General features: G+C 43.1%; 1 protein-coding gene across 20 annotated transcripts in view; it reads right to left on the minus strand.

Moving 5' to 3' along the window:
* The window catches only part of SSBP2 (single stranded DNA binding protein 2), a 308,220-nt gene that overhangs the window by 30,574 nt on the left and 262,441 nt on the right, over nucleotides 1-15,205 (minus strand). For 11 of the 20 annotated variants that reach the window (XM_070056350.1, XM_051853645.2, XM_051853641.2 and 8 more), the window contains 2 exons: nucleotides 9,978-10,069; nucleotides 2,420-2,468 (listed from right to left, as the gene is read on the minus strand). In XM_070056350.1, coding sequence (XP_069912451.1) covers nucleotides 2,420-2,468; nucleotides 9,978-10,069 — 141 coding nt within the window. The remainder of the gene's footprint in view (nucleotides 1-2,419; nucleotides 2,469-9,977; nucleotides 10,070-15,205) is intronic. The other 9 variants (XM_070056354.1, XM_070056356.1, XM_070056359.1 and 6 more) reach the window with 1 other exon arrangement.

A 15,205-nucleotide genomic window follows, 5' to 3' on the forward strand; every position in this document is an offset into this window, starting at 1 on the left:
TTTAGAGAGAGGGAACCACAAGGCCCTCATGGGCAAACGTCAACGTTTGGGACCGGGACCGGGGGATATGGGAACGCCTTATATTCTACCTTTCCTGTACATCTGAAGAGACTCCCAAACGCTCCAACGACGAAAAAGTAAAACATATTTGCATACGGCAAAACCGAAGCAACCGCTTGACCATACTGTGCTGAGTCAGGCTTACTGTACTGACGGAAACTGGAGTGTCTGCAGGCAGTTTACGAAACCTGGATTCAAAGTAAGAGAGATGCACAGACACTGCGCGGTGGTGCTCCCTGCGCCTCCTCAGCAGAAGCCCCTACGGTCTGCTACAAAGTCTTCCCATTTCACGACTGTATTCCTTGCTCTCTTCATGAGCCGTTTTCAGAGGAAGGCTCTTCTTTTGCACGCGTCCATGATGACCACTTTCTCTCTCGAGGAAGAGAACACAGGCCACTCCCGGCTTCTCCCTGTTCACGCACTGAGTGGGGTGGGCGATGCCATACGTGGCATACATCACCCTACAAGACTGCTTTAGCCCTGCTGCTTGCCTGCGCACACGCTGGTAAAACACCTGTCGCAGCCTGACCACCGGACAGCAGATGCACGCGCACGGCTCCTACCCTACTTGTGTTTCTCAGAGTCTAAAGGGATGCACAGCGGCTGACCTGACCCACGTGCTCAGCTCAATGCAACCCTGAAGACCTGGAGCCCCTGAGAAGGAACACTGGTGGGGACATGGGGCTCTCCTCTCCTCTCCGCTTCAACCTCATACTTTGCTTGGCTAAGACACTCGCTAGCTTTGGTGCACCAGCCTCAGTGGGTGAGTGTATAAAGGGGGCATGGTGGCAGGAGGGGAGCGGTGGGGTGAGCCGTCCTCAGGCAGCAGGGTGTGGCTAGCTGGGCTGCCAGGTGGGAAGGCTCACCTAGCCCAGGTGGACCACGGCTTGTAGTTTCTCATTCCGTCTTATCAAACATGCAGAAAATGGAAATTCTTCCCAGAGTCTGGCACTAACATCAGAATTTTCAGGGTCATAAAAATTGTTCTTTCTGCAAGAGCTCAAGAGACATATCATGAGTGGCTAGCCAGATGTCATTTTCAAGGGAAATCTTGAAATGAACTGGTTCAGGCCGGGGAGAAGGAGCGAACAATAGTGTGAGCTCCTCTAGGCATACAAGCAAACCGCGGAGTGAATGCATTCCCGTTACAACGTAATCTGGCTGGCATGCGGTCTCTCAGCAGGATTTACTAAAATTAAGTAGCCCGTTCAAGACTGCATTGGTAACAACATCATTCCTTCCACCGCAAATAACTTCATTTAATTAGCAAATGTGACAGCCAGTAAAACTTGGGGAAAACAGGTAATACACACTATCAAGGTTTTTCTCTAGACATTTGAGTTATTTGCGTCAGAACAAAGTGATCTCTGCTTTAGAACAGCAATGGGTGGAGGACGAGGTTCCCTAGACCACACACGTCTCACTCTGAACTTTCTTGAAGGTTAACCGTAAACACTGGCGCAGATCCATGTTTACTGAGCATTAGGGCCACGGCTGCAAGTCGACGAAGACTCCTTTTGCACGCTGGCAAAAGGCTTTCCTTTTGGGTAGGTGCCCACAGATTTGGGGAGTGGGACACCGGCTGCAGTTAGCCCCTTCTGACTCCTCGGGACCAGGCAGGCTTGTGCAGTGCACGGATGACACCAACACACTCAGCAAACCTCTCGCCAACACTGACAAAGTTTCAGAGTCAAAAAGGAAAGACATCTCCAGGAGCATGAAATTAAAATCATATCAACTTTCAGACAGCTTTATTTTCAACCTGTGGATATACTTACGTGACTTTATTAAGCAACAAGAACATTTGTGCAGTTGAATCACTGCCAAAACTATACAAGGAAGACTCCCAGGATGTCAGCGACACAGATGTGCAAGGACGGCAGGGTACCTAAAAAGCACACGTGTGCACCTGCTTCCTGGGACAACAAGCAAGCAAACTGGGTCTAATTAATGTGACAGATGTAATCATGATAGTTTGCTTTCTTCTAATAGAAGAAATCAGAGTGGAGATTTTATCTGGCAACTAATCATCACTGCAGTTATTCCAGAAGACCACGCCAGCTTATAGCCACCGCAGACTACTACACATGTTATTACAAGTGTCCTTAAATCACAGCATTTCCAGCTTCACTTCTGAAAGTGACACCGAATGTATGTTTACATTAAACCTTGAAGTGAAAAAAATTATACATAATTTCAAAAGTAACGCATACTATGCTAAAAATATACACCGATTTTCTTTTTTCAAATGATGAAGAAACGGTAAATGCAACAGCTTTCAAGTCTCTCCCAAGCAGTGGGTTATGTTTCTGTCAAATATTGCAAAGTGCCAAAAAAAAACCAAAAAACAACAACTTACTGAATTGGCATTTGTTGGGTTTGGCCAAGGTCTGCCACCACCTGGACCCCTGTAAAACAGTATGAAAAGGGGAGTTTTCACCCACACTTTGAACATTCACAGTAAATAATAAACTGTGATTACTGGTTACTATCCAGACCCAAATTAGTATAGAGACACACTTTTGGAATAAAGTGCATTAAGACATAAATATAAATCATAATCTTGTGACATCAATATACGAACTACCTCTATCATTCAAAATATGATTACTTATAAAATGCCTAAACATATAATGATTGCAATTACCAAGTTACAAATAAATTAATGCACAGAAAAAGCATGTATTTAAGTTGCCTCCTTTTCAAAAACTTGCTATTATGTCTATCAGTCCATCTTTCAATGCCGCTGACACTTTAGCTGCTATTAAATGAGGAATCACTTTTTGTGTGTGTGTGTGTGTGATTTCAGTTCAGGGCGACAGCTAGAGTCAATCTTAGAGAAAAATAGGAGGGAGTTGATGCCAAGGACTCATATTACCTCATTTTAGGATGACAAAGAATGTCTTGTATTGTGTAACTTAAAAGAACATAAAAATCTTTAATAATATTGATATTCAATTAAATCAGTCTCTTCATGCTGCAGTACAAAGTATGCTTGAATAAACAGTCTTAGGAAAAGCTAACTTCTGTAATTAGAATCATTCAAAATTCTCTTTCCTTCTAATCCTTGAAAGTGATTTTTTTAAAGATTTATTTTATTTATTTGAAAGAGTTACAGAGAGAGGTAGAGTCAGAGAGAGAGGTCTTCCATCCACTGGTTTATTCCCCAGATGGCTCAATGGCCGGAGCTGTGCCCATCTGAAGCCAGGAGCCAGGAGCTTCTTCCTGGTCTCTCTCATGGGTGCAGGGGCCAAAGGACTTGGGCCATCTACTACTTCCATCCCAGTTCATAGCAGAGAGCTGAATTGGAAGAGGAACAGCCGAGACCAGAACTGGTGCCCATATGGGATGCTGCCACTTCAGGCCAGGGCTTTAACCCACTGCGCCACAGTGCCAGCTCCAAAAGTGAATTTTAAAAATAGATTTATATATTCATTTGAGAGAGAGGAAGAGAGTGGGAGAGAGGGAGAGAAGGGGGTGGGGAGTGTCTATCTGCTCATTCACTCCCCAGTTTGCTGCAATGGCTAGCGCTGAGCTAGGCCCAAGCCAGGAGCTTCAACTGGGTCTCCCACATGGGTGGCAAGGGCCCAAGTTCTTGGGCCATCATCTTCCACTGCTTTACCTAGGACATAAGCTGGGAGCTGGACTGGAAGTAGAGCAGCCAAGATACAAACTGGTACTCATATGAGAGACTGGTGCAGGTGGTGGCTTTGCCCACTATGCTACAATGGCCACTTTTTTTTTTTTTTTTTGACAGGCAGAGTTAGACAGTGAGAGAGAGAGAGAGACAGAGTTATAGACAGTGAGAGAGAGACAGAGAGAAAGGTCTTCCTTCCGTTGGTTCACACCCCTAATGGCTACTACAGCCAGCGCTGCACTGGTCTGAAGCCAGGAGCTGGGTGCTTCCTCCTGGTCTCCCATGCGGGTGCAGGCCCCAAGCACTTGGGCCATCCTCCACTGCACTCCTGGGCCACAGCAGAGAGCTGGACTGGAAGAGGAGCAACCAGGACAGAATCCGGTGCCCCAACCAGGACTAGAACCCAGGTGCTGGCGCTGCAGGCAGAGGATTAGCCTAGTTAGCTGTGGCGCTGGCCACAATGTCCACTCTTAGAGTCAAAGTTTTAATTAAGAGATTTTCTTTCTTTCTTTTTTTTTTTTTTTGATTCAAGGGACTCTGAACCGGAAGTTCTGAATGTTAGATAAAGGGGCTGTCCCAGTGAGTTACTGCATTACTTTACCTACTTGGAATATAGAGAGTTATTCGTAGACTTGTTTCAGGATTTCCAAGGAGTGTAAGCAGTAGGAAGGGCGAGCATTCTGCCCTTGGGATCTATTAGGAGTGCACAAGTAGAATTTTTTCCCACTCAGGTTGAGGAATGGAAGTGAAAATAAGATTCCAAAGGGGATGGCAAAAGTCTGTGCATGGAGAAGCTGAGGGCACTTGTCTTTTCTCTGCAAGTGGTTGCCTCTCCAAGAAGACAGCCATGAGCTCACCACTGACTGCTGGAACGCTCTGGAAAGATGATGCTACATGCAGCACCTGTCGTCCCCATGGGTAGAAACTAGAGCAAATCACAGGGTGTATGCTGATCAAGCACACCCTCTGGGCAGTAAGGACCGATCCACGATCCACGATCAACACTATGAGTCTGATGCTGTAACACAGTAAGGAAACTGGAAACATTTGCATTAAGACACAAAGAATCCATCATAGCCAAATCATGGCAAACATATACATGCATACAATGATGCTATGTAAATAATGGGCCCATAATTTTGAAATATTATGACTAAACAAGTATTGTATGAATAGTTTTATGTATAAAATATTTCATTGTTTCAAAATATTAACATGCCAAATTAAATGTTAATGTTATCAGACATTTTATTTAAATAACATTAAGTTAAACATTAGTAACAGTCTGAAGTAGAATCATGTTTGCCTCAGTTAAATTACAGGGAGAAGCAAATTTGAAGGAAGCCTGTAATTTTGGGTAAGGATGACGACTTTGATGAAATTAAGGCGATTGTGATTACATGGGGGAGAATCTTCCAAAACCCAAAATCACTCCTTTCAAATTTATTTATTTAATTGTAAGGCACAGCAAGAGAGAGAGAGAGACAGAGAGACTGATCTACCATTTGCCGGTTCACTTTCCAAATGGTGGAAACAACCAGAGCTGTGCCAGGCTGAAGCCAGGATCCTGGAACCCCCATCTGGGTCTCCCACAAGGATGGCAAGGAACCTAAGAACTTGAGCCATAACCTGCCGACTCCCAGGGTGCATAGTAACCGGAGGGTGGGTCAGAAGCGGAGGTGGGACTCGATCCCAGACACACTGATACAGGAGGTAGGAGGAGTTCCAAGTAGCATCTTAACTGCTGTGGGAAATGCCACCACCATTTCCATTCTAAATGACACTCTGTGCAGTTTCTCCTCAGTTTAGAGAATGGACACGTGAAGATTACACATATATGTTACATGTATATTACATATGTAACTAGGTATATAAACATACATACAGTATATATTTCATAAAATATGTAATATGTATATAAATATATACAAATATATAAAACTATATATATTACATATACAAGTAATAAATAGAGATGTAGATACCGGTTAGAATACAGTATGTGACTAGCACTGAGCATTGCTCACTCTCCTACTCTAGTGGCAAACGTGAAAAGTGACAAGCTAAAGAAAAACTGCCCAGGTAGGACTCTCTGGCAGGTCGCTCCTGACCCTCAACACACAGTTATTTTAGTTAAACAGCTTACAGACTCTGCTTAAGGTAGCACCATTCTAGTGCCTTTTCCTTCCAATTTCAAGGAACCCAATAAGTTAAAAAAAAAAAAAAAAACATGAAGAAAAACACAAATATGAGTCAGGAATACCTGTTAGTCATCAAGCAAAATTACTTTGTTTTGAAGGGTAATGCGTTGTGAAGTGAATTTTGACACAGTTTACTCCATGGACAGCAGTGGAGATAAAATGTGCTTTATTTTTATGTCTCTTTAAATTCACTCTGTTTTGTGGGGGCCACGGTCAAAGCAATCGTTATTGTCCCTGGTCAGATCTTCCATGCTCGAGAAGTTTCCCTGTTAGCAGGAAACGCTCACAGATGTAAAGGTTCACACGCTTGCTGGTCCCGAAAGAAGGCTCATTCACAGGAAGCTGAAGAGGTGTAGTACCTCAGACAAAACAGCCGCGAACAATGGCGGTCACAGTCTGTGAGGTTTAGAAGGTCCTTTACACTGGGTGTGGTGGAGCGGCCCAAGCCTCAGCCTTTGGTGCTGGTATCCCACGGGGGTGCTGGTTTGTGTCCTGGCTGCTTCTCTTCTGCCCTAGCTCTCTGCTTATGGCCTGGGAAAGCAGTACTAGATGGCCCAAGTGGTTGGGCCCCAGCACCCATGTGGGAGACCGTGAAGTAGCTCCTGGCTCCTGGCTTTGGATGGGCCCAGCTCTGCTGGTTGCAGCCATTTGAGGAGTGAACCAGCGGATGGAAGACCTTTCTGTCTCTCCCTCTCTGTAACTCTTTCTCTCAAATGAAGAAATAAAGTCTTTTAAAAAAGAACCATAAATTATATTAATAGGGAAATGTTATGTAATAGAATATATTTCAAGGTATTTGGAATACTTAAATAAGAAACTCAAACTCAGATATCATCAAAATAATCATATTAAAAATTTTAGATGTAGCATTTAAGATACCACTTGGGACACCCACATCCCGTGTTGGAGTGTCTTGGTTCAAGTTCCTGATTCCCACATCCTGTTGCTATGCACCCTGGGAGGCATCAGATGATGGCTCACGCACCTGGGCTCCCGTCACCCACCTAGAAGACCTGGGTTGTACTCCCAGCTCCTACTTTTGGCCTCGCTCATCTCTGACTGTTGTAGGCATTTGAGGAGTGAACCAGGGAATAGATTGCTCCCTCTGTCTCTATCCCAAATAGATCTAATATTAAAAATTTTTACAAGGGCTATATTTAAAAATAAATAGAATTTGAGCCATATTTTTAGTCTTCATAGTCTGAGAAATTAAATGTATACATATCTGTAATGCTTAAGTATAAGTGAGAAAGGAACTAAGCGATTTTAAGTAGTCATTTGAATCTCTCAATGGTTATATGAAAATAATTTTTTCTCTATCTGCTAAAAGAGATTCACCTGAAGTTGATCATCTAGCAATTATAACACAGACTAATATACGAAGTGATATTAAATACATTACTATATTTAGTGACAACTCAGGGCTGGTCATAGTATTCAAAATGCATATCTTCTGGGCCGGCGCTGTGGTGCAGTGGGTTAGGGCCCAGCCTGCAGCACCGGTATCCCATATGGGAAGGCAGCGGAGGATAGCCCAGGTACTTGGACTGCTGCCACTCATATGGGAGACTTGGATGGAGGTTTTGGCTCCTGGCTTTGGTCTGGCCAAGTTCTGACCTTTGCAGCCATTTGGGGAGTGAATCAATGGATGGAAGACCTCTTTCTGTCTCTCTCTCTCTCTGAACCTCTTTCTTTCTTTCTTTCTTTCTTTCTTTCTTTCTTTCTTTCTTTCTGACAGGCAGAGCTAGACAGTGAGAGAGACAGAGAGAAAGGTCCTCCTTTCCGTTGGTTCACCCCCTAAATGGCTGCCACAGCCGGCGCGCTGTGCCGATCCGAAGCCAGGAGCCAGGTGCCTCCTCCCGGTCTCCCATGCGGGTGCAGGGCCCAAGCACTTGGGCCATCCTCCACTGCCCTCCTGGGCCACAGCAGAGAGCAGGGCTGGAAGAGGGGCAACCAGGACAGAATCTGGTGCCCCGACCGGGACTAGAACCCGGTGTGCCAGCGCCACAGGCGGAGGATTAGCCTATTGAGCCATGGCACCGGCCAAACTCTTTCAAATAAAATAAATCTTTACAAAAATATATATGCTTCTTATAACTTGGCATAGTATACAAATTTATATTCCTTAAAATCTATTATATTTAAAAGTGACTATCTTGGGGTCAGCATTGTGGCACAGCAGGTTAGGTGCTGCCTCAGATGCCAGCATCTTGTATGGGCACTGGTTCCAGTTCTGGCTGCCCCACTTCTGATCCAGCTCCCAGCTAGTGTGCTTAGGAAGGCAGCGCAGGATGGCCCAAGTGCTTGGGCCCCTGCCATCCAGAAGGAATTCCTGGGAGGCCCAGATGGAGTTCCTGGCTCCTGGCTTTGGCCTGGCTGAGCTCTGGCCTTCGCAGCCGTTTGGGGAGTAAATCAATGGGTGGAAGATCTCTCTCCCTTTCTGTCTCTCCCTTCTGTCACTGTAATTTTGCCTTTCAAATAATAAAATAAAGTTTTTAAAAGTGAGAATATTATATAGACAAATTTTTTAGATAACTCTCTCTTACTGGTAAGAATTCTATCCTTTGTTGTAAGCACAAAACATCATTCATTCCTTTCTGTGACAACCATTAATAAAGGCCTTTGAAGAATGTAACAAAAGTCAGGTTTCATGTCTACACATTTTTATTTTACAACAAAAGATGTGACAGGAAAAATGTGACCTACTTTTCCCCTCTGTTCTGTTAGTTTTGAGTTTAGCTGCTACTCACCTATTAACCTATTTTTAATTTTAGGAAAATTTCCCTTCCATGAAAATGGTTTCAGAAACTTCAAAAAAAAAAAAAAAACCCATACATCAACACAGCTTATTTCCCCATATTTATTCCATGCCATCCAATGATGGCAGTGTTGTAAAACACAGACTGGAGGGGACACACATTGGGGGTGCACCCTCACCCCAACACAGGTCACATTCACTCTTTCTGGAAAGCTTCTTAGGCCACATCCTGGAATCTAGCCTCTATTCAATTAACAAACATCAGTTACAAGCACCTGGTGTGCATGAGACTTTAAGAACAATTTGCATAATGAAAAATAAATAAAAGTTCCCTAATAAACCATATTATGTTGGTAAACAGAAATGACAGAGGGGCCGGCGCTGTGGCGCAGTGGGTTAAAGCCCTGGCCTGAAGCACCGGCATCCCATATGGGCGCCGGTTCTAGTCCCGGCTGCTCCTCTTCCCATCCAGCTCTCTGCTATGGCCTGGGAAAGCAGTGGAAGATGGCCCAAGTGCTTGGGCCCCTGTGCCCACGTGGGAGACCCGGAAGAAGCTCCTGGCTCCTGGCTTCAGATTGGCTCAGCTCTGCCCGTTGCAGCCATCTGGAGAGTGAACCAGCAGATGGAAGACCTCTCTCTCTCTCTCTCTGTCTCTCTATATAACTCTTTAAAATAAATAAAATAAATCTTTAAAAAAGAGAAAACAAAACAAAGCCCTCTCACTTCCTCCTATCCAAGCACATCTTGAATTTTCCTTTTTTTTTTTTAACAATTTTATTTAAGGTGTACAAGTTTCATCATTATACAGGCTCAGGAACAGAGTGATGCTCCCCACCCCACCCTCCCTCCTGCCCAGGCTGCAACCCTTCTTCCTCCTCCCTGTGCCACTCCCACTGTGAATTGTTACAAAGCTCCATTTTCAGAAGCAACTTCACGCTATGCCGTGGGCAGTTCCTGAACACAGGAGCCCCTGTGGGAGGCGATTCCTCCTGTGCTGTCAGTCAAGTTACAGTAAAGACACGCCTGTGCGTCTAGGGGTCGGACCTCCCTCGTCAGGAAGCACTGACCGTCTGTTACTGCCCTGGTGCCCTCGTACTTATCAAAAAGAAACAGACCGCGGCTGGTGACTTATGACACCTGAAAAGGTTGCAGGAAGGAAGAAGCAGGCGAGAGGGGAGGTTGCGAGAATGAGGCCGACAGCGCAGCTCACTGTCAGTCTGCTCTGGCCTTGGGGAGGAGCCCGATGCTTTTACCAACGAGAGTCCCTTTGGACAAGGCAAACACAGCACTTGACTCGACAGAAGAAAATCAGTTTGCTTACATGTTCATTCCAGGCATTCCGGGGCCACCTAAAGCATTCAGTGGGGGTCTCATGGCACCTCCATAGCTCTGTAATGATAACCAAGGGTCAGACTACCACAAAACAAAAAAACAAAACCAAAGAGGAGGGGGAAAGAAAGGAGAGCTGGTTAATGATTTCCCTACATGACTCCTGACTGGATAAGGCCTGTGTAATTCATTCTCTGAAGGCTCCACTCTTGCAGTTTTGTTTCTATTTTACCCTTACTTCGGTTTGTGTGTTTCTGAACAATACATGAACATGGAAGGTCATCAGAGTACGTGAAATGATTAAGGTATGACTAATTATAATACTCGACAAATCTTTTATTAATTTCATACTGTTTGTGTAATAGTGAATTTATCAAATAAAAAATAAATAAAAAATTGTTTTAAAGACCAAATTTTTCAAAATGTTTGAAATTGTCAGACTTTTTACATAAATAAATAAATATAAAACAGGCAAATCCAATCCCAGAAAGTTGAATACAAACTTCTATTCACAAAATAACATCCAACAGAGAAATACACACACACACAAACACACAAAGTAGATGAAAAGCAAAGTATATTCAAAATATGCGTGCAGGACTTACACAACTCCATAAACTTCAGTATTTATTACGTGCATTCAAAGCACTAAAAACACTCTCCTATTTCAACACACACATTACCATCATTTAAGTTCAGTGGCCCTACAGCCAAAGGGCTAGTTCTGCCTCTGTCAGATTGACGTATCTTGACCTACCCCTGGGTTCACACTTGGCTTTGGGACACCCCGATTCTGCCAACTATTCTGATTCCAGTTTTCTTTGCTGGCTCCTTTTATTTTGCTAACTCTTTAAAAATGTGGCTCTTCTCCCAGTTCCTGCTGCAGCATTCTTTTCAACACACACACATTTATGTTATCACGTGTTTGGGAGCTATTTGTGCGTGGCACCCCAGTCTGAATGCTCAGTCACAGCCCCTCTTGGGCTCCAGGGTAACGCGTGTTGGAGCTCCTTTGGGCCTGTTTGCTGTCTGGATACCTCACTCTCAACACACAAGGGGACTTCAAAGAATTTGTGAGAAAATGGAATTAAAAATACAAGTTTTTTCCTCCCTGTCTGTGTAAAATATGTTTTATGAAAAAACTACATGGATCTCGATTGACTTGTACAGAAAATAAACTCATACTTTTCATTCCATTTCTACAGAGTTTCTTTTGAAGTACTCTTGTATTCAAAGTCAAGGCAGCGTTTCTCTCCTCCTAGGGCAGTTCTTTCTGCAGCCTTCCACAGCCAGCTCTCTGGCACCATTTCCACAACAGTCCAGGCTGAGAAGGTCCAGGAGCCCATTGACGGCCGTGCTTTTCTTTCAACCCCAAGTCAGTTAGCAAAGTCCACTGATTCTTCCTAGCATCCATCTTTGTCATTACTCAGAAGGCTTCTTTTATTTAGTTCAAGTCTGATTAGTGTCTCCCCGCCCTAATCTGTTTTCTCTATACCTCCTCAAGAGCTGTCCTACAACTTAGTATGACCCAGGTCACCTAGAAGCTATGGCGACCCACACCACCTGCCGAATGAGTCTAAACTCCTTGGTAGGACTCTATGAGTTGGGCACGGCCAGCGCCAGACTAACCTCCCTGTTCTCATTTCCTGTGGTGCTGCTCTCCGTACCATCCCCCCGACCATGCACTCTAGCCTATGGGATTTCCCGAAGTTCACTGTCCCGTTAACTCATCTTCCTCGGCCTTGGGGGGTCATAGAGGAAATCAGTCAGTGAGAGGAAGGCTGTTGACTCCAGAGTAAGCCACAGTTAACAAGGAGAATGACCTAGTCATCTTATTGCTTATTGCTTTTACTTACAGGAAATCCTACTTAGCTACCCCCAGTGGAGAGCTACGAGACGGAGGACTGGTTTCCATGCACGTGTGAGCCATTAGGTAGGAAGACAGCCACCTCCCTTCACCTCTGGGTCCAGGAAGGTGGTGGAAAAGGGGCTCAGGAAGAAAGCCAGGGGCTGGAAACAGAATCTGCATCCAAGTACCCTAGACTTGCCTCACGGGGAAGACCTCCCCTCATTCTTGGTCTCAGCGGATCTTTTACTATCCAAGGAAGATAGCAGTTTTCCTTGCAGCTCCGGAGGTGGACAGACACTGCTGGAATCTCTGTGGCCACCGCCCTGTGCCCTCTGCCTCTCTTTCTGTGTGTGTGTGGTCTCTGGTCAGTAATTCTCTCAATAGAATGCGATTTTAATTTCCTTATCTGTGTTGTGATAATTCGGCCTCCCTTTTTGACTTCTTGGAGGATAAAATGAAATACAGAGCACTTATCATAATGCTTGGTAAATTAAAAGCGTAGCATTTGATGCTCAAAAACTTTAGCTGCCAGCTTCTTATTATCACAGTCAACACAGAAACAACTTAGAGTCCCCTCTTCTGCAGTTTCCCGTGCGTCCTCAGCCCTAACAGATTTACTTGCTTGGCTATGTTTATGTCGTGAATCGCAAGTGCGCTTCCTTCCTAGACTTCTTCTATTATGTAATAGTGTTTCTCGATGTATCTGCATCTCTTGATAAACAATAAGAGTCCTGAAGGCAGAGAATGTTTTACTCATCTTTGTACACTCAATGCTCAAGTACTGTGTCAGGCACACAGCAAGCCTTCAACACATGATGGGCTAATGAGACTGAACTGTCAAAGGAAATGGGCAAGAAATTATTCAATGCAGGATGATTCAGGATATTGTCAAAATATTTTCACTTCTGAAATAATCTAAAGAAAAAGAAATCAGGAAGATAGGTGGGAATGACAATGGCTTCCCGAGTGGTATCCACACAGGCAGGACGGGAAGAGCTAACTCAGGATGGCGGAATGTGAAGGCTCACGTAACAGCACAACTCCATCAGGTCTAATCTCCCCAGTGCAAAACGGCTGTGCATATGCTGCCTGGGAAGTCTCTGAGGTCTTCTCAAGACTGGGCAGCTTAATTTCTAGAACTTTCTTCCAAGCACTGAGCTAACGTCTACCACCTTACATCTGAAAGTGCAGAATCAGCTGAGTCTCTTTTCACAGGAGAGCCCGTCAGAGAGTACTTGCATCTTATTCTTTCTCTGTCAGTAACTGGTTTGGAAATCCTGTGTTCCCACTTGTATATAACGTATTTATCCTTCAGATCCCAAGAGGAATTAGAACTATTTGGGTGGTGGTGAATTTTTCTGTGAGTTACAAGGCATCCACTGAGCTTAAGAACGCAGGTTCACTAAGTCCATCTTATTACAAAAGCAAGTACAAAAGTGACTTCAAATATGATTTAGGAAAGACACTCTTCGTCCTTAAACAGATAATTTTGCTTTTCTATTGAAAGGCCACTGATATAAATTTAAAAGTCATGTACTATTACTGTCATTGTAATTAAAATAGAGGGTGGGAAAAATGCCTGCTTTTGTGACATACTTGTATTTCTTTATCCATGCAAAATGTTTGAATTGCACATTTACTATGTTCTATGTATGCATCTTGTCTACAGAAATAGCATTTTCAAAGAATCACTAGATTATAGATACTCCTTCATTTTGAGAATTCAGTTGTTCTGACAGGTAACTACCACCCCCTTTTACCACTTAAGCCCCAAATATTACGCATGTACAGATTTTTTTAATAAAATTACCTGCAGATTTCAGTTTAGAGTACATACATTTTGTATGCCAGGTGTTAGGAAGTAAACACAAAACAGCACTCCCTCATTCCAAGTGAAGGTTACCTGACTCTTCTCCTATTGTGTCATTCACATGATCTGATTCCTCTTTCATTTAAATGCAGATGTATAATTTCCTTTAACTCTTTTACTTTGCATACAGCAATTTTCAACAGTAATTGTGGGTGTTTCTGATGTGGGAGATCAATTCATACCGAAATATCCTGCCCCTCATATGGTACAGAAGCAGACAGGAAGGAGGCTGCTGCTTGTCTAAATGGGAGAAATAAACTACTCTCTTTGGCTTTGAAAATGTGAAGAAAGAATTCACACTAGCATTACAAAGCTCTTAACACTCATCAATAAGAGATTACTTATCACAGTTAATCTGTGACTTTCTCCTGTAATTTACATTTAGCACAAACATATAGCTGTTTAGAACATGCACCATGAAGACCGATACGCTTTTTATTTCTGCATTTTTCAAACAAGATGTTCATAAAGCTTAGGCAAGCTCTGCTATAACTCTTCAAACACTGTAAAGCTGACTCAAACCAGATTCTAGTTTTTAAAGCATTAAAAGCTAATATTACTAATAATTTGGGATGATGAAGGCTTAAGGAGAAGCTGAAAAAACAAGGGAACTGAATGAAGAATGAGAACTAAATTATAAGCGTGGAATTTTTGATGTTTATTTAAAATAGATCTATCTATTAAGAAAATCTCTCCCGGAAAAAAAAAAAATCTTTTAGGTTCTGCACAGCCAAATTGGTTGGCTTAGTTTATTAAAGACTAAAAGTATGATTAGTTAATGAAATATCCCACGGATTTTGTAATTTGTAATTGCTATGAGCAGTTCAGCGATGGTGGGTTAACACAATCATTTCCAACATGAGTAGGAGGTGGGAAAAGTAATTTGGATATCAGAATGAAAGTCCAATAAAACCTTAAGAAAATTCATAGGAAGGAACTGACCCTAAATAAAAACATGTTGGTTTCATCTGGATTTGGGTCTGCCAGATATTTACATGGTAAGTTTTTTTTTTCTTTTTAATGTAACATGGCATCTTCGCAAAATTTGGCTCTAAGTCTCATGCCTCATTAGAGTTAATATATATTATTGTATGCTTGTTAGAAACATCTGAGTCAAAGTCACATTATTTGGGTATTTGGTTCTTAATTTTTTGACTCCTTTGAGGCCACAACGAAACACGTGGTTTATTCTTTAAGAGGAGATACATGAAATGAGCCCCTAAAACTGTTACTTAGAACGCTGTTCTTGGAAGGGAAAACGTAAGTAAATTCATTCTTTCACCATCTTTATAACACGCTCGCCTCTTTCCCATGAGTCAGAAATCTAAAGCTCTGGATTTTAGATTAAGATACAACACCATAAACATAATTCCTATTGCAACCAATTTTCCCAAGGGGGTGGAAAGAAAGAGAGAGGAACTGATGTTTTAGCTAAAATAAATAATACAACAATACCCTGGAACAGCACAGAAAGAGTCGACCTCAGTGTACAATTCTGGGA

This window comes from Oryctolagus cuniculus, chromosome 14 (genome assembly GCF_964237555.1).
Source record: "Oryctolagus cuniculus chromosome 14, mOryCun1.1, whole genome shotgun sequence".
In the NCBI taxonomy this organism is placed as follows: Eukaryota; Metazoa; Chordata; class Mammalia; order Lagomorpha; family Leporidae; genus Oryctolagus; species Oryctolagus cuniculus.